Source organism: Littorina saxatilis, linkage group LG1 (assembly GCF_037325665.1).
Source record: "Littorina saxatilis isolate snail1 linkage group LG1, US_GU_Lsax_2.0, whole genome shotgun sequence".
Classification (NCBI taxonomy): Eukaryota; Metazoa; Mollusca; class Gastropoda; order Littorinimorpha; family Littorinidae; genus Littorina; species Littorina saxatilis.
The window spans coordinates 3,797,748-3,820,774 of NC_090245.1; the positions used below are offsets into that span (position 1 = coordinate 3,797,748).

A 23,027-nucleotide genomic window follows, 5' to 3' on the forward strand; every position below is an offset into this window, starting at 1 on the left:
GCATTCGCTCTTCTCTTAAAATATATACTTAAGAATTCAATCGCACACATCACAAAGACATACCTCTGTATTTTCGTGTGAAAATGTATCAAAAAACAGTAACTCTACTGCGCTGTCTCCGGCGTCCGCCATCTTAGATGGACTTATTTCCGGTGGACGGGGAGGCAATCGCGATACCTTTGGTCAACAATGGCAGGAATTTGTGATGGAGTAACTTCCTCCTGATGCAGATGGCAGTGCAAAGATTGTGAAGCGAGGTGTACGATTTTGACAACAATCTAACACACATGCACGATATCGTATCGTTTTTAGCTGATGGTAAGTCCCGATGACTCTGAATTCGCAGTGAAGTAATTAGCAGAAGCATGAAGTGAGCGTTAAAAATGTCGATTTCTTTTTAAGTTTTTAGAGGTTTCTAGCTTCACAGAATAATGTAAACGACTGGTGACATTTTCTCTTTCTCAGTTTCTGTTTCTATGATGGCAGCGTTCTATGATTGCAGATGACACTGCGAGCAATCTGTGGTTAGAACTTCATACCGTTTCCTCAAAGGGTACCTTTGATTTTCACGATGTCAAGTGCACAGGACTCTTCAACAGAGGTATGTAGAGCCGTAATCATAAACACTACTTCATCATCAGTGTGATTCAAGTCCACAAGCAAAGCGATCAAGCACGCCTTGACAGAGTGGGCAGGGTGAACATTGGCTTGTTGTACTGTTAAACTAATGCCTATTTGTGACTGGAATAGCCTACAAGACAATGTCGTAGCAGTCGACACAGTCAACGCCTTCAAGTCAAAACTAGACACGTACTGGAACTCTACTAGGAATATATATATACATCCCAAGCTGCCTATGCTAGAGCCCACGCACAGCAGCTTATTTTTCATACCAAGATCGGCGAACAGGTTTTCTATATGAATTAACCTACAACGTCGCACAAGTACAAGTACTGAAGTAGTATTTACCAGTACACTGATGATCAGAGCAAATGACTCACTCAAATACCGCAAGACGGTGGCCTAGTGGTAAGGCGTCCGCCCAGTGAGCGGGAGGTCGTGGGTTCGAACCCCGGCCGGGTCATACCTAAGACTTTAAAATTGGCAATCTAGTGGCTGCTCCGCCTGGCGTCTGGCATTATGGGGTTAGTGCTAGGACTGGTTGGTCTGGTGTCAGAATAATGTGACTGGGTGAGACATGAAGCCTGTGCTGCGACTTCTGTCTTGTGTGTGGTGCACGTTAAATGTCAAAGCAGCACTGCTCTGATATCACCCTTCGTGGTGGACTGGGCGTTAAGCAAACAAACAAACTCACTCAAATTTGCTTGTTGAAGTACATTGAAGTAATGTTTCCAGGGATGGATTTTTGCATGATTTCATCATAATTCACAGTCAGTCAGACTCACATGGACTGAGAGAGGGGTCTTAAATTGTTAAACATACAGGTAAGATTTTTTTTTATCACTGTCAGTATCAGAAATATGTTCATATGAAAGGGTGATGCATACAACTCTGGAACAGATTTTGCTGAGATCTGTGTGCTATTAGTGCTGTTTCAATGTGAGTCTTGGTATCACTGGATCTAGATCTGGATGCCCCGCCACCTGATGGTGTTCATAGGGAGTACGTCACAGGAGCCGACTTTGGCTGTTTCGTGGCGGGTGGTGTGCGCATCGCCAACTAAATCAGTGGGCCTAAACATTTGTGTGGCCTGTTATTTCCAGGTTTAAAAACTGTTAAAACTTTTAAAAACCGGGCGCGGGCACTGTGTCAGTGAGAATCTAGTCTTTGCGCAACAGACGTTTTTCTTTTCCAGTCCTCTGAAGCCCTCTCATCGTCGCCGTCCCCTCGGCTGTCCGGCAGTGGGGGTGAAGGCCGCCAGCTTCCCAGCATCCCTAGCTCGGAGCTGGGCAGTGCCGGCAGGGGGAACAAGCCTGGCAGCAAACAGGTGCCGCCAGTACGAGGAACCACTGGTTATGGCCCTTTCCTGCAAGAATACTCCATGATGGCTGAGTAGTAAGTTCATTTTGAAGTGATTGCTGTCATTGTCAGTGGTATATGTTTGGTTATATTTAAAAAAAATTTTTTTTTTACAATATTCTAGTTTTATTCAACATATCAATTCAATGTGGACAGTGTTTTTTTTCCTGAACAGAAATAAAAGTTATAATAGTCAACAAATGAAATCGTATTTGTATGTTTTATGTAACACTCTTCTTTGATACTATGAATGAAATAATACACTGTCCTGGACTGTGTACATAAAAGGGCAGTTGAGTACTGGTGACAAATCTTGGAACGCCGAAGAAGAAGAAGAAGAGTACTGGTGATCTGTTCATTTGTTGTTTTACCCCTATGTAGTTTCATAGTTACTGACCTATTGAGTTGTAGCTGTAGTACATGTAGCATAAAGTATTTATTGAATCCTGAATTGAAGATTAATGTGGAAAATGTTTATTGACATTGAAATTTCCTACACATATGACAGACATTATTTATTTCAAATTGTCATCAGTCATGCTTCTGTTATTTTTAGCAATCAGCTACAAAAGCAGAAGCTACCAGGGGTCTATGTGATGCCGTCAGCCCAATCTCCACTGGTGTGGAACGGTCTTCTCTTTCTGCGGCAAGGTCTTTACCAAAGCTGTTCTCTGCGCTTCATCCTCACCATTCCAGACAATTATCCTGACGGGGACTGTCCAGTCAGTAACTCACTTTATTATTTATTTATTTTATTTTTTGTTATTTATTCATTTACTTTTTTTGAACCATTTCTATTGTTGGACATTTTAAATACAGAATAACATAGAAATACAATATGATCAACATGTATATGAGCTTTTTACACTTTGTTGTGAGTAGTAGGTGTTTCATTTATTTTTATTGTGAGGTATTTTTTACATTGCTGAATTCTTGTGTTCATTGTTTTAATGTACTGTGCACAACTGTAAGTTTTCTGTCTGTTGTGTATGATGAACACACACACACATGAACTCACACACATCCACACACACACACACATACAACACACTCACACATACAACACACATACATACAACACACACACATACCACACACACATACCACACACATATACCCACACACCCACACACACAACACACTCACACATACAACACACAGGCATACCACACACACACCCATACCACACACATACCACACACACATACCACATACATACCACACACACACACACACATACCACACACACACATACCATGCACACACACACACACACACATATCACACACACACATATCACACACACACACATACCACACGCACACACACATACAACACGCACACACACACATACCACACACACACACATACCACACACACACACATACCACACACACACACACACACATACCATGCACACACACACTCACACACGTACCACACACACACATACCACACACACACATACCACACACACATACCACACACACATACCACACACACACACATACCACACACACACATACCACACACTCACATACCACACACACATACCACACACATATACTGAATTCTTGTGTTCATTGTTTTAATGTACTGTGCACAACTGTAAGTTTTCTGTCTGTTGTGTATGATGAACACACACACACATGAACTCACACACACCCACACACATCCACACACACACACACATCCACACACCCACACATCCACACACACACATACCACACTCATATACCACACACACATACCACACACATATACACACACACACACACACACAACACACTCACACATACAACACACACATACCACACACACACATACCACACATACCACACACACACATACCACACACACACATACCACACACACACATACCACACACACACAGAGACATACCACACACACACATACCACACACACACACACACACATACCACACACACATACCACACACATATACCACACACACACACACACATACCACACACAGACATACCACACACACACACATACCACACACACACACACACACACATACCATGCACACACACATACCACACACACACATACCACACACACACAACACACTCACACATACAACACACAGGCATACCACACACACACACATACCACACACACATACCACACACACACATACCACACACACATACCACACACTCACCACACACACACACACACATACCACACACACACACACACACATACCACACACACATACCACACACACACACAAACACATACCACACACACATACCACACACACATACCACACACACAGTCACACAAACTTTTTTTGTATGTTTATTAGTTGGTTGATTGGTTGGCAATGAAAAATTGGCAGATAATCAGGACTGAAGTATGCTGTCTTTTTTTCTCTCAGGATTTTGCGTTTGAGTTTCCTGTGTTTCATCCCATGGTGGACCCCTTATCCGGGAGAGTAGACGTCAAACGAGCATTCCCCAAGTGGAGGTGATGATCACATTTGTACCTCTGGTTAAATTACATATTCTTACGCAACTCACATAGAAAGCATTAACTTCAGTTAAAGTGCTAGGACACTGAACTACGCTTCACCCCAAAGGGGAAGCAACCCCCTAAAAAAGAACGGCCTTGACCTATAACCCAAGCTATACAAGAGTCGAGGTCATACCGTCACGTGACCTATCACGCGTGACTCGACCGCCGCCATGTTGAAACCTCACTCCCACTTCAGTCACCAAGTAGTTCGGACGCTTTTTACACTACGCTGCAGGCTTTTAGCCTACTGTCTTCTGGACAGTGTTTCACCCCGTCTACAGGTCCCTGCTTCTCATGCACAAGTTTGGGTGAGCTCGTTCTAATTGTTTGCTTTTGCTTGCGTTTGTTTCTTTCTCCGTTGTTCGGTCTGGTTGTTGTTTATCAATATCATAACTCAGACTGGTTTTTTGTCAGCAATGGCTGACAAGGAGAAATAGAAACCACAGACTAGTCAGTAGCTGCTGAGGTTTCTCCTATTAAGTTTCGCATAAAGAGAAAGGCAAAGGCACTACCATTTCTGTTCTTGACCCAGCTTCTCTTACTACTACGTCTGTTAAATAGCCTTGAATGGTTGAAAACGACGTTAAAGGCATATGTACGCGCTCCCGTGTTTACAAAGTGTAGTTTGTCTATAATCGATGTCAAACGCACCATAAGACCATGTAATGACGATATGTCGCCATGCGCCGACCATATACATGTATTACAGCTTGTTCTAGCCTCTGAAAAAGTGAGGATGTCAACAAAGACGCGGAGGTATTTTCCTTGCGTCAACGCTACCTCTGTTGGCAAATCTAGATAAATAGGACGATCTAGATCAAAATAAAATTCAAATATCTCAACATTTAAGAGGTCCTAGACCACAATATCTTGCAGGGAACTTAATTTAGCATGTCTCCAGCTGTGGGTAAAGCAATTAGCGTGTATAGTCATCGAGTACATATGGCTTTAAACACTATATAAAGAAGAAAGAAAGAATGTCTGTTAAATTTCGGACCCTATGAGTCCAATCATGCCGGTGCTGAAGCAGGTTTAATTTAGGTTACTTCAGCCAAGGCAAACGCAGTGGGAAAGAATACTTGTGTTAAAGATGGTTTTTCTTCCCTTTTTTGAGATGTTTTCGACCCAAATGTATAACATGTTGCCATTCGTCGAGTTTGCGCTCGCTCCCGGCGGGAGTGGGCGACGCGGCTTGTTGTCACGCATCGAGGTTCCGCCTTCACTTCGGCTGACGCGCACGCAGAGGAGTGTGTTTACTTCATACGAGGAGCTTTCACGCTCTACAGGTTAGTCAAGTTCACCGGTAGCCAGGTTCTCTGGTGAAAGTGTTCAAGTTGGGCCGGAACTAGTAGCCCCCCCGCCGCGGCTGGGGGGTGAAAGTTTGACTTTCCCGGAGGCTATCGCTCTTTTTAAGAGGCGGAACTCACGGGGGGTCAACACCGGACAACAAGTTGGGCCGGAACTAGTAGCTCCCCCGCCGAGGCTGGGGAGTGAAAGTTCGACTCTCCCGGAGGCTATCGCTCTTTTTAAGAGGCGGAACTCACGGGGGGTCGACACCGGACAACGAGACAGATGTACTCACGGGCAGACTGGCATGTCTCCGGTGAATGTATACAAGTCTCAACTTCCTCCCTCTGGGCAGGAAGCTGCTTTCGGGCAGGCTTTGCACGGTTCTTCCGTTTTGCAATCAGCCTCGCCTGTGGCGGATCGTTTTAGTGACGCAGCTAGTCACAGTGACTTTCACGGTCCAGCCTTAGCAGATTCGGAGTTCGACGATTCTCACTCAGTTTCTGAGGAGGAAGTTGTCAAGTTGTCACTCAGACTTTAACCAGCTATGGTTACTGCAGCTCAGGTGTCTGCCAAGTACTTCGCTGAAGGGGTGACAGCTACGACAAGCTCTGCGGCACCACCACCCTCAGTGGTGGGTGATTTCCGCCCTGCTTTAACGGAAGTTCAGGGATATCGTTTTAGCGAGTCTCCTTCTGTTGCTTACGAACTTTCCAGGGTGCTGGCTAGAACTTCGGGTTCTGAGAATAGCTTGCCTGTGGATACTGTGCCTTTACTGGCTGCACACGGTCAGGCTACTGCTCAGCCATGGCTTGCCTCAGACCAGTTACGGAAGTCGAGCACTTCGTTTCATTCACGCAGGTTTGCTCTCTCCCGTCGTCATCACAGTCTTATTGAGACTTACGCTTTGCCGAGTGCACCGCTTCCGGTCACTCCGGAGTCGGCTAATCTCAGAGAGGATGTCTATCGTTTGGACAAAACTTGTGCTTACTCTGAAGGCGCATTACTTGGTTTGGATGAGACGGGAAGATACTCGTTGGAACTTGCGTCTCTTTCAGAGACACTTCTTCGATCTCTTTCGCGGTCGATCGCGGTGTCGTTGGATCCTTTCGAATTTCGAAACGACGCTAGCGTGAAAGACGTCCCCATACTCCTGGCCTCTTTGGCTAAGGTTTCAGCCGAACAAATGTCAGTCGTGGCACGGTTGTACGCACATGCGGTTTACACACGCAGGGACGCTTTCTTGTCTGGCTCTAGAATTTGAACTTGGGGAAGTTTTCTCATATGATTCTCCTTTTCCACCACTTCCTTTGTGGGCAGCGATGCGGCGTTGCTTTCGCTTGCGTCACCCGCGCAAGTAACGCTTCACTCGCTGAGCGATATCCGTAGGCCTAGGTTACACCAAGCCTAAGAACTTAGTTTATTCTTTTCTTCGTACTACGGAATCGCTTCCGGTTGCACCGGACTTGTTGATCATACATCTTAATGTTTATAGCAAGGAGAAACTGTCTGTTTTCAAGAACAATGATCTCCTGGCTGTGGAAGATTGTGGCCGCTCTTCTTTCTATTATCCGCGTCTTGGTACAAGACTTTGATTCGTTCTTTCCCTTGTGCGGTTTCGTACTCACGGGATGCCTTTGTGGTCTGTCGGGACACATATACAAAAGGTTTTAGCTTTGCTGTTCGTCTGGGAAAAGGCCTCGGCCGACAGTATTGTTCTGTCTGTGAGACTTAAATCTCTTCCTTGCTCGAGGGTTTTCTTTGCGAATCCTCTTCTTTGCACGCGGACTCTTCTCTAACAGAGAGAATCTCACAGCAAAAGGAAAAGCCCACGGCAGGCCTCGGCTTCTGTTATCAGAGAAAAGCGCTAAGCTGGCCGTTCTCAGCTTTGGTTTTTTATCTTCTTCTTGGCATGGCACGTTGCCAAATACCCACCACTTATCTCCTCGAGGCGATTTAGCGGTAGGGTTCAGTGGGCAAACAATAGCACGCTTTCATGCATACTCTTGGCACTTGTCAACTGGAGTCTTAGCGTTTGGCTCCACTCTTCTCTCTGCCTCTGTGTTTTCCCACAGCGGCTGGAGGGGCGATTAGAACTCTCACTTTGAGGGAGGCACTGGGGCCCTTCCTGTTGGGTCACTTATATAGATCGTGCCTATGTTTACTTCCACCTTTGGATATACAAAATAGATCGGAAGTGGCTGCTTTTTATTTAATTCAGATCTTCAGGGCTCTGGTTTCGTTTTCTAAGCAATCAAATGATGAGCTGGAACATGTTAGTGTCTTTTCTTGACTGGTTCACAGACACAACCAATCTTTGGATTCTCACACCACTGCTCATGCAGGGCGTTCCCGTTGGTTCTCTCTCCACCAGCGAAGCAGTTCTGTCTCTTGTGGATTTCTTTCCCCTTGTCAGGGGAGAACATGTGTTGATTCAATCAGACAACACCACAGTGGTCTTTTATCTCAATAAGCAGGGGGTGGCATCTCGCTCCTTATCACTGCCACAGCGAGCATGCGAGGTTTTGATGTGGTTTTTACCACCACGAGATCTTATTAGCAGTGAAGTACCTTTCTGAGAGGCTCTATGTATTGGCAGACTCTAGTCAGTCGGCCAAGAAGGTCCACTCGGATTGGACTCTATCTCACTACGCGCTTCTACTCCTTCTGGTGAATTTGGAGAAGCCGCTGATAGAAGTTTTGCCTCTCGGTACTATCACCTTCTGCTAAATGTTCGTCTCCCTGTTCCCGGATAATACTCTCGATTTTACTTTGAGCGTCCTGTTGGTCGCACATTAGGGGCCCATTCAATCTTGGTTGCTAGTCCTTTAGGCTGGCAAGAGGGCGCCGTTTTTTACACTCGAGCCACACGGGTGTCTACTGTACGGGAATCATTGAGACGCTCAGGGGCTTCTGCCCCAACTCTGGATTTGGTCTAGAGATTCCATAGGGGTTCAGCGTCTTCGTTTTGTGTCACTTTGACTGGCTTGGAACTAATGGCGTATATTAACGGAAAGAACTCCACTTCTCTCCGTTCAATGCGGGTGGCGAACCACCTATCCTGGCTTTCCGATTTTTCTCCCACGTCTCTGAATTAAGACTTTATGTGATTTCAGTTGCACTGACACAGCTAGGTCGCAAAATATTTTCACTTGGGTTCTTTGTAGCCAGCGTGATTAAAGGGAACCTCCCTTTGGTTGTCTGAAAGCAAATCTCCAGTCCCGACTTGGGACTTGCTCCTAGTTTTGGAGTTTTTGAGTTCGGATTGTTTAATCCTTGACAAAATTAGCCTCTTCTAGAGGCAATGATTTAGTGAAGTCAACCTTAGCTAAATGGACTGCCACATTGGTTAGGCATGCCTACAGTGGTGGCAAGAAAAAAGGGGGGGGGGCAGTCAGTCCTCCCTTTTCAGGCAGCACGGGCTCAAGAGGTCAGAGTGTAGGCCTCTTCTTTACCTGTTCTCAAGTCTGAGAGACTTACATAAGTCATGAATGCAGCTCATTGAACGTTCAAGGACGTAGTCATGAGTTTCTATCGGCGGGGTATTTTAAGTACCCGCTATTTTAGCACACATCTACTAGACATCTTCTGCAGAAGATGTCTTTTTATGTTTTCCTGGGGACGTATCTGGTGCTCGGCAGAACAGTAATTTCGGTTTGCCAGCTATTGTAGCTACAGGCCAGATACTTGCAAGATGTTAACTGTGAGTTCATTTGCCCACCACCTAAATTAGCAATCTGCTTTCTATGTGAGTTGCGTAAGAATATGTAATTTAATATAAAATTTCAAAAATAAATTTTGATTTAATTAATATACTTACCAACTCACATATTGAATTCCCTCCCAGCCTGCCCCGCAAATTTTTTAAAGGGGTATATGTTTTAATACGGGATGAGTTTCACCGGTATACATCCTGCGCAGGCGCAGTACACCGGTAGTGGAAATAACCTCTAAGGACCATGCCTTATATGGCATACGGTTTTGTTTCAGAGTTATTTCCCCACGGTGCCATGTAAGATTGCTTCCATGTCTTATCACAAAACGAAGTTATTGCTTAGGGTTTCCCTAAAAATGAACAGATCTCTTCAGTGGGAGTGAGGTTTCAACATGGCGGCGGTCGAGTCACGCGTGATAGGTCACGTGACGGTATGACCTCGACTCTTGTATAGCTTGGGTTATAGGTCAAGGCCGTTCTTTTTTAGGGGGTTGCTTCCCCTTTGGGGTGAAGCGTAGTTCAGTGTCCTAGCACTTTAACTGAAGTTAATGCTTTCTATGTGAGTTGGTAAGTATATTAATTAAATCAAAATTTATTTTTGAAATTTTATATTTTGCAATGTTCTAGGAATATTTTGCTTTAGCAGGTCCAAAAACTACTTCATGAACAGCATACTCTTTAATATGCGTAGATTTGTTGTCACAGTCCTTTTTGAGTCACTTGAGAAAAAGTGACTCTATGTAATCGGTCAGTGTTAGTCTGTCCGGCCGGCCGTCCGGCCGGCCGTCCGTAGACACCACCTTAACGTTGGACTTTTCTCGGAAACTATCAAAGCGATCGGGCTCATATTTTGTTTAGTCGTGACCTCCAATCACCTCTACACTTTAACGATGGTTTCGTTGACCTTTGACCTTTTTCAAGGTCACAGGTCAGCGTCAAAGGAAAAATTAGACATTTTATATCTTTGACAAAGTTCATCGGATGTGATTGAAACTTTGTAGGATTATTCTTTACATCAAAGTATTTACATCTGTAGCCTTTTACGAACGTTATCAGAAAAACAAGGGAGATAACTAGCCTTTTCTGTTCGGCAACACACAACTTAACGTTGGGCTTTTCTCGGAAACTATAAAAGTGACCGGGCTCAAATTTTATGTGAACGTGACTCATTGTGTTGTGAATAGCAATTTCTTCCTGTCCATCTGATGCCTCATATAATATTCAGAACTGCGAAAGTGACTCGATCGAGCGTTTGCTCTTCTTGTTCTCAGAATAATTAGTCTGTCTGGATGCTGTTATGTTAATGGAATATTAGCTATTTTCATAAATAATGGTGTTTTCTGTCTAAAAACAACAACAGAAGTACTACTTTTAGTACAAATCTTGCACATGGCGGTCTGATTTAGATGAGGAAACAGCCTGAAATGGTATAGATGTGGAAACAGCCTGAAATGGTATAGATGTGGAAACAGCCTGAAATGGTATTGATGTGGAAACAGCCTGAAATGGTAAAGACGTGGAAACAGTCTGAAATGGTATAGATGTGGAAACAGCCTGAAATGGTATAGATGTGGAAACAGCCTGAAATGGTATAGATGTGGAAACAGCCTGAAATGGTATAGATGTGGAAACAGCCTGAAATGGTAAAGACGTGGAAACAGCCTGAAATGGTATAGATGTGAAAACAGTCTAAAATGGTATAGATGTGGAAACAGCCTGAAATGGTATAGATGTGGAAACAGCCTGAAATAGTATTGATGTAGAAACACCCTGAAATGGTATTGATGTGGAAACACACTGAAATGGTATTAATGTGGAAACAGTCTGAAATGGTATAGATGTGGAAACAGCCTGAAATGGTAAAGATGTGGAAACAGCCTGACATGGTATAGATGTGGAAACAGCCTGAAATGGTATTGATGTGGAAACACCCTGAAATGGTATTAATGTGGAAACACCCTGAAATGGTATTGTTGTGGAAACAGCCTGGAATTGTATTGATGTGGAAACAGCCTGAAATAGTATTGCTACCAAGAGTCTTTCCTCTTACCTGTGTTTTTAAGCTTGCAATAAACAATATTATTCATAATGTTATGAAGACTTGCTTGGTGTACATTTCAGGCGAAATGTCAACCATCTGTGGCAAGTGTTGATGTATGCGCGCAAGATCTTCTACAAGATTGAAACCAAAGCTCCGTTAAATGTTGAGGCGGCCACACTGTAAGTTCTTCCTTTACTGAGTAGTTGAGGCGGCCACACTGTAAGTTCTTCCTTTACTGAGTAGTTGAGGCGGCCACACTGTAAGTTCTTCCTTTACTGAGTAGTTGAGGCGGCCACACTGTAAGTTCTTCATTTACTGAGTAGTTCTGGTGCATGAATACACTTTCTTCGAGCAGACATTCACCTTTTCTTCTGTGCCAGAAATGTTACATTTCCTGTTTTGTTTCTTGATGTGGCTAAGTAATGTCAGAACACTTCTTTGCACCTTTTTTTCTCTCTGTATTTTCTACTTGACTGTGATCAGCAATGTTCTACAAATTGCTTAAACTGGTTTTTAGTATCAAATTTTCACGCTTTTTGTTTTAATTTCTCTCTTTGCAAGTCTGTACTACTTGTTGCAAAAGATATGGCATGGGATGAGGTTCGGCCACCAAACTTTGTATGTAATGGGATTGCAGTGAGGGTTGCGTGGATAGTTTCAGTATACTTCCACAGCCTTTTCCTTTTTTAATATTTTATTTTGTTTGTTGTACATAAATGGGCTTGTAGTGTGAACTAAGCTGCTGTGTTGACAGACAGTTACTAATATGCACCCTATTGATCGGGAATTGTGTGTTTTTCTTGCAGATATGAGCAAGATACGGAGCAGTTTCGACAGCATGTAGCAGAATCTATACAGACGGCAAAACAGCGATTGATGCAGCCTCCGACCTCGGACGACCCCTTTGCCCTCAGGTTAATATTGCTAGACAAAAGACAGAGCAATAAATGATAGAAGAAGAAGTAATTTTATCCTCTCTGTCTGATGGGTGCAGCAGCCCAGTGGGTAAAACGACGGCCACCCATGTTGAAGGTTGAGTGTTCGAACCCCGGCCAAGCATAATAATAATAATAATTGTCAGTAAGTACTGGTGTCACATGACTGATGTGAACCAGTTGATTGGCTAATGGCGATGCGCTTAAATCTGTTAGCGCACTCCTGGAGTGCGCTAACTTTTCCACAGAGCGTATTCTTACACCCTTTGCCAAAGCGAGACTGTACTCTCATCCTCAGAATTAATTAATGACATGTAGCTTATATTCTCCACAATACCAATGATTATGACCATAAATGTCCTGCTTTTCAATTAAAGCAGAAGTGGTTTTTTTCTGACAGATTGCATGCGCCTGTGCCGCCCACAGTTGCACTGATCTAAAAATAGAACCCGCTGTGTCTAATTTTTCAGTTTCGACTTGCGAAGATTCCTCTCATAATTATGCCATGTTGGTGGCATGTACCTTATTATCCACATTACCAAATGATGAGTTAGTATACAATTCCCAGCAGCTAACAGAAAACACAAGTGTTATTCCGATAACGTCGCAGCTAGATCAGCACTGTAGCAGACTACACTGAAATACGACTGCATCTGTTCAGTAAATGAATGCTTTCCGTTTATTTTAAGGCAAGAACAATCGGAATCGAAAACGTGTAGGGTTTAGAACGTTCTTAACACATATAAGACTTATTACCAGCCTGCTTTATGTGTGCAGACTCAGTGCAACGGGACGAGCAATTTTTGTTTTTGAAATGAGACTCAGTGCAATAGCCTAGCAGACGACATAAATCCCGCTCAGCAAATTAACATGTTAGGCAAATGTGAACGATAAAACGATGGGGATATAATACGTGTAGGGTTCAGAGCATTCTTACCGTTCATATTTAGTACCAGACTCCCCGATGAGGGAAGATACCACACGAAAAACATGCCACGTTTATTTTGAAAATGGGCTTTCCGTCGACCTTGGCAAGGGGCACAACTCTGCACAGTCAATCTGTCGAAGCTCGATGAAGGTTTCGAACCGCAAATAACTGAAAGCACAGTCCTTTCTCCGAGTTCAAATGAGAGAAAGATCATCACTGTTTAGCTTAACGCTACACTGGAATTTACCAACAGAAATTAAAACAAGAGTTTGCGTGTGATGAAAGCACAACACACGAGACAGCCCACACAAAAGTAGATCTTCTATACGACCTGACCACACAGTTATGCCTATTCAAATGCGCGTAGCAAAATGTGCGTGTTGTATCTTCTTTTTTCTCTGGCGGTACCGACAATATCGTTATTGAAACAATCCCAGTGCACTAAGGGATTTATAGAGCAAATCTCGAAAATAATTATTGAACTCAGCGCTATGCGCTTCGTTCAATAATGAATTTTCTCGATTTGCTCTATAAATCCCTTAGTGCACTGGGATGTCTCAATAACTTAAATAATAATAAATGAGCATTTATATAGCGCAACATCATAACTTTACAATTATGCTCTTTGCGCTTGACACATTTAAAATTAAAACACAGTTATACAAGCATTTACATCTACATTCATAGTCAGCAACGCTTAATTAAAAGCATACACCATCAAACATACATGGTGGGATAAGGGTGGTGGATGTTTTTCCCAATCTTCCAGGTCAACATTTGTGTGTTCAAGCACAAGACCAGGTACGCACGGTAAAGATCCTGTTATCCATGTCCGTCAGAGTTTGGTGTGTTGTAGAAACACGTAAATACCAAGCAGGATTTCCCCAAAAATGAAATATAACTGACAGGAAAAAAAAGGTTATGCATATGAAAACCCACTCGTGTAAAAACATGACTGTACTTGGGAGTTTGAGGCTGTGACTGCAGAAAAAGAATCCTCTCCGTCATAGCTTTCATAGCAGAACAGATACAGATTTGAGCACACACACATGCATGCACACATACTGTGAAAGCAACCAGAGGTACTGTTTTTTGTCTTACCTGGACTACCTGAAAGCGATTCAAGAGTGTTGCATCCTTACTTTATGAGGAGCTTTTTAAGCTGCTATCTTTAATTTGTCTTGTGAAGTAATCTTCCTTTCCTTTTCTTGTGTCAGATTCAGCCCGTGGACAGAGCCAGTACACTGTGAAGCTAAGCGACAGATGCTAAACTCAAAGGTACTTTATCGCCAAGGTAATATCCTGTCCTGCATGCTGCTTGTTGTCACTGTGCCTACTGTCTCTCCACTCTGGCAGAAATTAACACCGCTGTGTGATCATGCACAAATTACAGGTTTAAAGTCCAGGTTTAGCCTAGCACGTTAATATTTTGCTTGAGTGAAAATGCTATTTCTATGCGTTAAAAGAGAAACATAGCGGGAATATAATAACCTTTTCACTATCAGAAAAGAACACCTGATTTTCAAACCCGACTAGTGGCAGTAACCAGAATTTAGACCATGTTTTGTGCAACAAATTTACACTGGAAAAAAAATCTTTTTTTTAGCCATCAGTATGAATCTTACAGAACATTTTTTTAAAATGGCGAGTTAGTGAAATTTGGGATAGTGGATAAGAGCCAAAATGATCACAGATTTACCGTTCTAATGATCACAGATTCACCGTTCTAATCTCTCTCACTACACATGGTATCATTACACGTCTTTAGACAGGGTTTTGAAAAGCAATAACCTTGCCAGCAAAGTAAGTGTGTTGACAATCTGAATGGTTTGTTTATTCCTCTTCTGCTGTTACTGATTGCTGTATTTCTTCATGTTGTGCGGCTTTTAGTTGTAGTTGGCCACAGTTTCTTGTTGATTAGTCAGTGAATGTTATTCATTTGTTATTTGATGGTACCAATCCATTCTGAGTGCAGTAGTTGTAGTTTGTCTCTTTTGTTTTGATATTGAAAGTTGGTGTGTGCGTCAGTATAATATCTGTGATGCAGATGAGTTGTATGGTGTATTTGTTGTATGCAGTACAGTGGAGTCCGGGTACAACGAATCTCAAGGGAGATACATTTTAGTTCGTTATATCAGTAATTCGCTGTAGAGTTTTCAACCCTAAATGGCCTTAAGACAAGTTTTCCCACTCACCTTCAAATGATCGTCCCATCGATCTTTCCTTGGAGAGTACAATCTCTGCATGTGTTCAACAGCTTCATAATATAATCCATAGAGGCATAGTTCAAATGTTCACTTTACTGTCACAATTTTAGAAGTAAAATTTAAAAAGTCGTGTAAAAGCATGTACATGTACATTCTGATCAATCTCCGATTTCATGGTGTCCACCAGTTCTGGTGCATGTACTACCCTGGCCAAGTTTCCTCTCAAGACATCAAAGAGACCCCCCCATAGGTTAAACTCCCCATAGGTTAAACTCAGTGACCCGGTTGCAGGAAGTGTTTCCTCTCTCATATGAAAGGGGAACCACCTCTCATAGCTAAAACTGGGTCAATGACCCCTGGGAAGAAGGTCAGTGCTATAAACAAGGCCACCCAGCTATCACAATGGACCTGCCTTTGATCTCCCTCACACGCAGATCAGCACAGTCATAGCTTAGCAGCTGATTGGAATAGTGAAAACACAGCGGCGGTGGCTGTTCCGTGCACCTCCCGCTGTTTGTTCAGAGTTCGCTCATCACGCGATGTGCACTTGTGTTTGTGTATTTTTGTGTATTTTTGTCTTTTGGAGACAATTATTGACATCAGTTCGTTGTAGCCTTGTGACTTTTAGAGACAAAACGGCTCTGGGGCGATGAAAACGTATTTGTTATAAGAGGGGTTCGTTATGCAAATGAGTTCAAAAGGTTCGTTGTAGCCGGAAAGTAACAAGTAAGAAATAGAAGGCTGTCTGCCGGGAAATCAATGGCAGTTCGTTAAAAGCGGGATTTCGTTTTACCCAGGTTCGTTATAGCTGGACTCCACTGTAGATTCCTCAGGTCTGTGTTGTGCTGCAAGGCATGTTGTGTAGCACAAATATTGAGGCATGTGTTGTATATTCTCTCACGTCCTTTTCTCAAGAATGATATTACGCAATGGCTAATCATTAGAGAAGGGCTCGGGATATTTGTTGGTCTCTTTTTGCTTTGGGAGAAATAGTTTGAAAAGTACGGGCAATCCGCTTTCATTCTTTCTGCCCCATACACAGTGGAACCCCCTTTTAAGACCTCCACAATATCTGAGGAAACAGGGTCTTAAACTGGGGGTCAATCTACACACGTTATATACATCAAGTCTGAGGAAACAGGGTCTTAAACTGGGGGTCAATCTACACACGTTATATACATCAAGTCTGAGGAAACAGGGTCTTAAACTGGGGGTCAATCTACACACGTTATATACATCAAGTCTGAGGAAACAGGGTCTTAAACTGGGGGTCAATCTACACACGTTATATACATCAAGTCTGAGGAAACAGGGTCTTAAACTGGGGGTACATCTACACACGTTATGTACATCAAGTCTGAGGAAACAGGGTCTTAAACTGGGGGTACATCTACACACGTTATATACATCAAGTCTGAGGAAACAGGGTCTTAAACTGGGGGTCAATCTACAGACGTTATGTACATCAAGTCTGAGGAAACAGGGTCTTAAACTGGGGGTACATCTACACACGTTATATACATCAAGTCTGAGGAAACAGGGTCTTAAAGGGACCAAGTCTGAGGAAACAGGGTCTTAAACTGGGGGTACATCTACACACGTTATATACATCAAGTCTGAGGAAACAGGGTCTTAAACTGGGGGTACATCTACACACGTTATATACATCAAGTCTGAGGAAACAGGGTCTTAAAGGGATCAAGTCTGAGGAAACAGGGTCTTAAAGGGATCAAGTCTGAGGAAACAGGGTCTTAAAGGGATCAAGTCTGAGGAAACAGGGTCTTAAAGGGACCAAGTCTGAGGAAACAGGGTCTTAAAGGGACCAAGTCTGAGGAAACAGGGTCTTAAAGGGACCAAGTCTGAGGAAACAGGGTCTTAAAGGGATCAAGTCTGAGGAAACAGGGTCTTAAAGGGACCAAGTCTGAGGAAACAGGGTCTTAAAGGGATCAAGTCTGAGGAAACAGGGTCTTAAAGGGATCAAGTCTGAGGAAACAGGGTCTTAAAGGGATCAAGTCTGAGGAAACAGGGTCTTAAAGGGACCAAGTCTGAGGAAACAGGGTCTTAAAGGGATCAAGTCTGAGGAAACAGGGTCTTAAAGGGATCAAGTCTGAGGAAACAGGGTCTTAAAGGGATCAAGTCTAATTGGGGGGGTCTTTAAAGGGAGTTCCCCTGTATTTCAACTTGTGCAAAGGAACAGATGGTAGCAGTTAGATAAAATGATATACAAAGGCATTATGAAAGGCATTCTGTTGTTTCCATCTGTTTGTGCTGCATCCAGAGTGCCCTGCATCTCCTTCTCACCCAATATTTGTCTCCCCTTCCATCTGTTTGTGCTGCATCCAGAGGTTGAAAACGACGTTAAACACCAAATAAAGAAAATAAAGAAAGTAAGAAAGCCTTGAGCGCTGACATACAGGCTGTGATGATTGATTTTATTTTAGTGGTGACTATGTGTAGATATGTTCTACATACATATGCAACTCTATACTGATGTGAAGGTTCATTTTCAGTTATATCTTATTTAATACCTGAATTCAAAGATTTAACAATATAATATAGTGAGCCATATCTCTTTCCCTTGTTGTGCCCCTGCAACCCCTGAGCCCACATTCAGTCCCCCACCCATTTAAAGAAAAAGAAAAAAAAATTCAGAAGCAAGAATGAAACACATTTGAAACCAGGATTCAGTTATACCACAGGGTAAAAGTGTGGGAAAAATTGAGTTCTTCTTGGCTTTATCCCCCCTCCATTGGATCTTGATTTTCTGATTGCTGTGATTTTGGAGTATGACCTTCAAATGTTCTCTGTGTTTGAGAGTGTGTGTGTGTGTGTGTGTGTGTGGGGGGGGGTATGTTGGTGTGTGCGCATGCATGTGTGTGTGTATGTGTGTGTGAAATGTGATGAATAGATTTGTTGGTGCATTGTGTGAGTCTTCATGGAGGGCAGAAGGTTTGGTAGAATGGCTTGAGGAACTGGTACTAATTTAGGGGAAGGTTTTGTAAGTCTATCAGATTGTTTGTCTGGTTGGTTGAAGGGGCAGCATCAGCATTAAGCTTCAAGCTGTTTATTATGTGTAGGTCATTGGTGTGGTATACAGTACTAAATATCAGAGTGATGTTGTCTTATTGGGAATCTTTTTTTGCTCAAAGATGGTTAACTTATACCATACATCAGACAGCCCTGTGTGTGTGTGTGTGTGTGTGTGTGTGTGTGTGTGTGTGTGTGTGTGTGTGTGTGTGTGTGTGTGTGTGTATTCACTGTAGGGTAATGCGTGTCTGAAGAAAGAAAAGCAACAAATGAAATCAACCAAATGAAACTGTATTATACAAATCAAGTAATTTGCTGATATTCTGTACAGTATCTATTCAAAGTTCGTTGAAGTGTTCACACTCAATTTCCCTCATATTGCAAGAGTAGCCTGATGGTTACATTGAAGTGTTAAGTCAGTTTTATATATTTAAAGGCATAATTATGCCAGTGATGCAACAACAACAAAACATAAAAAACACACACACCCAACACAAACAAACAACATCGAGATAGAGAAAAAAAATACATAAATATCTATGTTTGACATAATACTGCACCTTAACCGCAGTTAGTATCTTTTCTTTTCATTCCATGTGACTTAAATGTAAGTCTGTCGGGTTTGTATGGGTTGTGGGCGAGTGACCTTTTCTTGTAAAACGACAGACAAACAATGACGGGACCAATCACTAGCGAGGGGTGTGCCGGAAACACGTGCTTCTCTCCACATGTTTTCGGCACACCCCTCACTAGTCATCGGTCCCTCCATTGTTTGTCTGTCGTTTTGCAAGGAAAGGTAACTCTTCAACAAACCATACAAACCCGACAGAGTTATTTCCGAACATTGTCTGTTGGAAGTTTCACACTGGATGTTTTCCCTTTGCAGACTCGACAGAGTGAGGAGCGATCAGCTAATCCAAGAGACCTTGGTATGTCATGGATGAGGCCTGAAACCACGCAAATCTTTGCTCGTGATGATTCGGCATCTGCCTGACCTTGACCCAAACAGAACTGACCTTGACCTCAGCAGAACTATTTGACTGTCTGCTTGTGCAAAATGTCAACCGTGGGTCCTGGGTGTGGCACCTCTTTTTGAAGAACTCAAACAAGCTGAAAGGAATTTGGTTTTAAAAGAGAAGGAGTCTTGGAGTTGTGGTTATTTTACTGACACTCCGAAGAGGAAGTCTGAGAAAATGAGGTTTGAAAGTGGAGGGCATTTAGAAGGGGAGGGGGTCTTAAACTGGAGGTTTCGCTCTACTTGTGTCTACTTGTGATGACAGTTTCTTGTTGAGAGTGAAAATTGCTGAAAGGAGTAACAGAGGCACCAAGCTCTTTTTCTCATCATTTTCTTTTGCTATTCGTTTGAAAAAGCAGGCATAAATATAAATTGTAATTAAAAAAGCAGGCATAAATATAAATTGTAATTGAAAAAGCAGGCATAAATATAAATTGTAATTGAAAAAGCAGGCATAAATATAAATTATAATTGAAAAAGCAGGCATAAATATAAATTGTAATTGAAAAAGCAGGCATAAATATAAATTGTAATTGAAAAAGCAGGCATAAATATAAATTGTAATTGAAAAAACAGGCATAAATATAAATTGTAATTGAAAAAGCAGGCATAAATATAAATTGTAATTGAAAAAAGCAGTTCATGATTTTCCAGTCTGTGGTGGAGGATCCTGAAGCTTTCAAGGACATTTTAAGAGATTTTTAATTGGTGTATGTGACATGCAAAGTGTTGTGCAATTTTTTGACATGATCTGGTGACGCTCTGTGTAAAAGCAACACTACATTTTTATGTGAAATAATGTATGTATTTTTCTTCTGGAGAACTAAAGTGTTTTGGGGGAAAAGATGTTGCAAAGAGCGTTATATTTATACAATAGTATTCATGTGTTAAGTAAAACATGACAGGAAAAAAGCCTAGTAAGACGTCAGTGAACAGTAATAGCATAGATACAGAATTCCTGGTGCTGATTTAATATTTTTTAAAGATTGAATTCAAAAACTTGCAAGGTGTATGAATTGTTTTAAAGGGACTTTGATGCTTCTCTTCTCTAGTGCAGCTTACAACAATATATATTTCTTTGGAGAAGTACATATGCAGTTTGAATGAACACGTAATTGTGAAAAAAACTTTTAAGCAACAGCAGAAATTTCCTTTTTTATTTGAATCATGTGTTTTTGAAACACCCCTTGCTAGTGATTGGCCCCTCCAATGTTTGTCAGAGTAAAAAGCAAGGGCATTCACTCTTTCAGTCACCCGGCAGTTATTTTCAGAATTTGTCTATTCTCTTAAGTGTGTGTTACACGTACAGGGGCCAGTGAAAGTGGTGTTTTGTACACAACTTTATCAGTGCAGGCAACACTGTGGCTGCTTTCATTTTCATTTCATCTAAACATCAGCCACCCTGGCCTTACTAAGAGCAACACTTCTTTCAGTATCTTGTTGGAAGTAATGCATTGGCATTACTTTTCGTGTGTGAGGTCAGATGTAATTTTGTGTTTATTATACTTTTGTTGTTTTTGTTTAGCTTTTATTAAAAAGTATTTAATGAGAGAGAGGGAGAGAGAGAAAGAGAAAATAATAATTGTTTATCAATTTTAATCTTGCTGTGATGTTTTTTATTCTCACCTTTGTTTTAAGGTTCCTGGTGTTTGCATAGCAGTTGTGATTTTGTGTGTATACTCCCACACAGTAGTGTTATAGTTTGCTTGTGATGGAAGAGACGGTATGCGGTGTCATTTTGTGTGTGTTTATTATCTGTAGTGGTTTTTGTCACATGTATGCTTTTATAAAATGTGGGTGAAGCTATGTTATGAAATTTTAAATTCGTCTTTGTTGTTATTTGTGATCTTTTTTATTTTAAATTTGGTATTTTGTTCAGTGAATTTTGCCTGTATTTTGTTAAAGAATCACTGGTATTGTACTCTAGAAAATCATTTATACTGTATTTTAAAGAAAAAAATGTGTATTTATAAATGAAATGGATGTCTGAAAAAAGTGAACTGTCATAGCTCATATAAGGATCCTAACTCATGGCAGTGTTTGAAGATGTCAAAACTTGTTATAATCCTTGTAGTGGTACAAATTAGAGTCTGAAATCAGGAAGATTTAATTATGGCCATTTCAAGGATCTCATTAACCAGTAATTTCTGGTATCTACTCCCCAATACCCTAATAAAGCAAAAACAAAATTATCACCTGGTCAGGCCTACCAACTGACATATTGTGTTGCAAGTAAAACACAACCACTTGCCAAGAGGATAAAGCTAGGATTTGTCCATATAGATATGTATAAAGGTACATCATTTTGAACAAGAGGCGAAGCCTTCAAGGCTCACGTAAGAAATCGACAAACAGTAACACAAACTCAATCACTCCGTCACACATACACACACACACACACACACACGCACACACACACACACACACACACACACAGTAAGCATAGGTGAAACTGTGCAAGAAAGCGAGACCCTGGATCTGCCAAGTAGTCTCGGCCCGCTCACAATAACAATGACCGAGACGTTCAGTAATTCCTTTGCGTGACGTCTAACCCTCTTACGTCATAATGTGACGTCTTCAAATAGTTTCTATCACACACGTCAAACACTTTTGACCGAGACTGACGTAATCCATAGACTCGGAAATGTTAAAGTTTCTATCACACACACACACACACACGCACGCACGCACGCACGCACGCACGCACGCACAGACAGACAAAGTTTATCATCGCATAGGCTACACTTACGTGAGCCAAAAATGACTACTAGTGTGAATTACTGCATCTGTCTTACTCATTAAACAATGACTTACTTCCCTATGGCCGATTCCAACTGAATCTTAACTTTCAGTACAATTAAGCCTGTTACATTCCTATCATAGAAACGATTTTTCTTCATTTCATCATCATGAACTTATGATTAATTTTTACATTTAGTCAAGTTTTGACAAAATGTTTTAACATAGAGGGGGAATCGAGACGAGGGTCATGGTGTATGTGTGTGTGTGTGTGTGTGTGTGTGTGTCTGTCTGTCTCTGTGTGTGTGTAGAGCGATTCAGACTAAACTACTGGACCGATCTTTATGAAATTTGACATGAGAGTTCCTGGGAATGATATCCCCGGACGTTTTTTTCTTTTTTTCGATAAATGTCTTTGATGACGTCATATCCGGCTTTTTGTAAAAGTTGAGGCGGCACTGTCACACCCTCATTTTTTTTCAATCAACTTGATTGAAATTTTGGCCAAGCAATCTTCGACGAAGGCCGGACTTTGGTATTGCATTTCAGTTTGGTGGCTTACAAATTAATTAATGACTTTGGTCATTAAAAATCTGAAAATTCTAACAA

The 23,027-nt window shown here is 41.9% G+C and overlaps 2 protein-coding genes across 5 annotated transcripts in view; one reads left to right on the forward strand and one right to left on the reverse strand.

Annotated features, from left to right (window-relative positions):
- LOC138959567 (protein virilizer homolog) overlaps positions 1-148 on the reverse strand; it is a 79,663-nt gene extending 79,515 nt beyond the window's left edge. For both annotated transcript variants that reach the window (XM_070331107.1, XM_070331115.1), the window contains exon 1: positions 64-148. In XM_070331107.1, coding sequence (XP_070187208.1) covers positions 64-132 — 69 coding nt within the window. In that variant the 5' untranslated portion in view covers positions 133-148. The remainder of the gene's footprint in view (positions 1-63) is intronic.
- Positions 149-175: 27 nt separating this feature from the next.
- On the forward strand, positions 176-21,502 carry LOC138959581 (AKT-interacting protein-like). Of its 3 annotated transcripts, XM_070331126.1 has the most exons (10): positions 176-318; positions 503-601; positions 1,817-2,016; positions 2,537-2,702; positions 4,388-4,476; positions 11,648-11,746; positions 12,374-12,481; positions 14,648-14,724; positions 15,199-15,233; positions 19,551-21,502. In XM_070331126.1, exons 2-10 carry the CDS (start codon positions 572-574, stop codon positions 19,656-19,658), a joined length of 912 nt encoding a protein of 303 aa, XP_070187227.1. In that variant the 5' UTR covers positions 176-318; positions 503-571; the 3' UTR covers positions 19,659-21,502. The 3 variants fall into 3 exon arrangements, with proteins under 3 accessions (XP_070187227.1, XP_070187243.1, XP_070187235.1); XM_070331142.1 differs by lacking the exon at positions 15,199-15,233; XM_070331134.1 differs by lacking the exon at positions 15,199-15,233 and having other exon boundaries at positions 14,648-14,708.
- Positions 21,503-23,027: the final 1,525 nt, after the last annotated feature.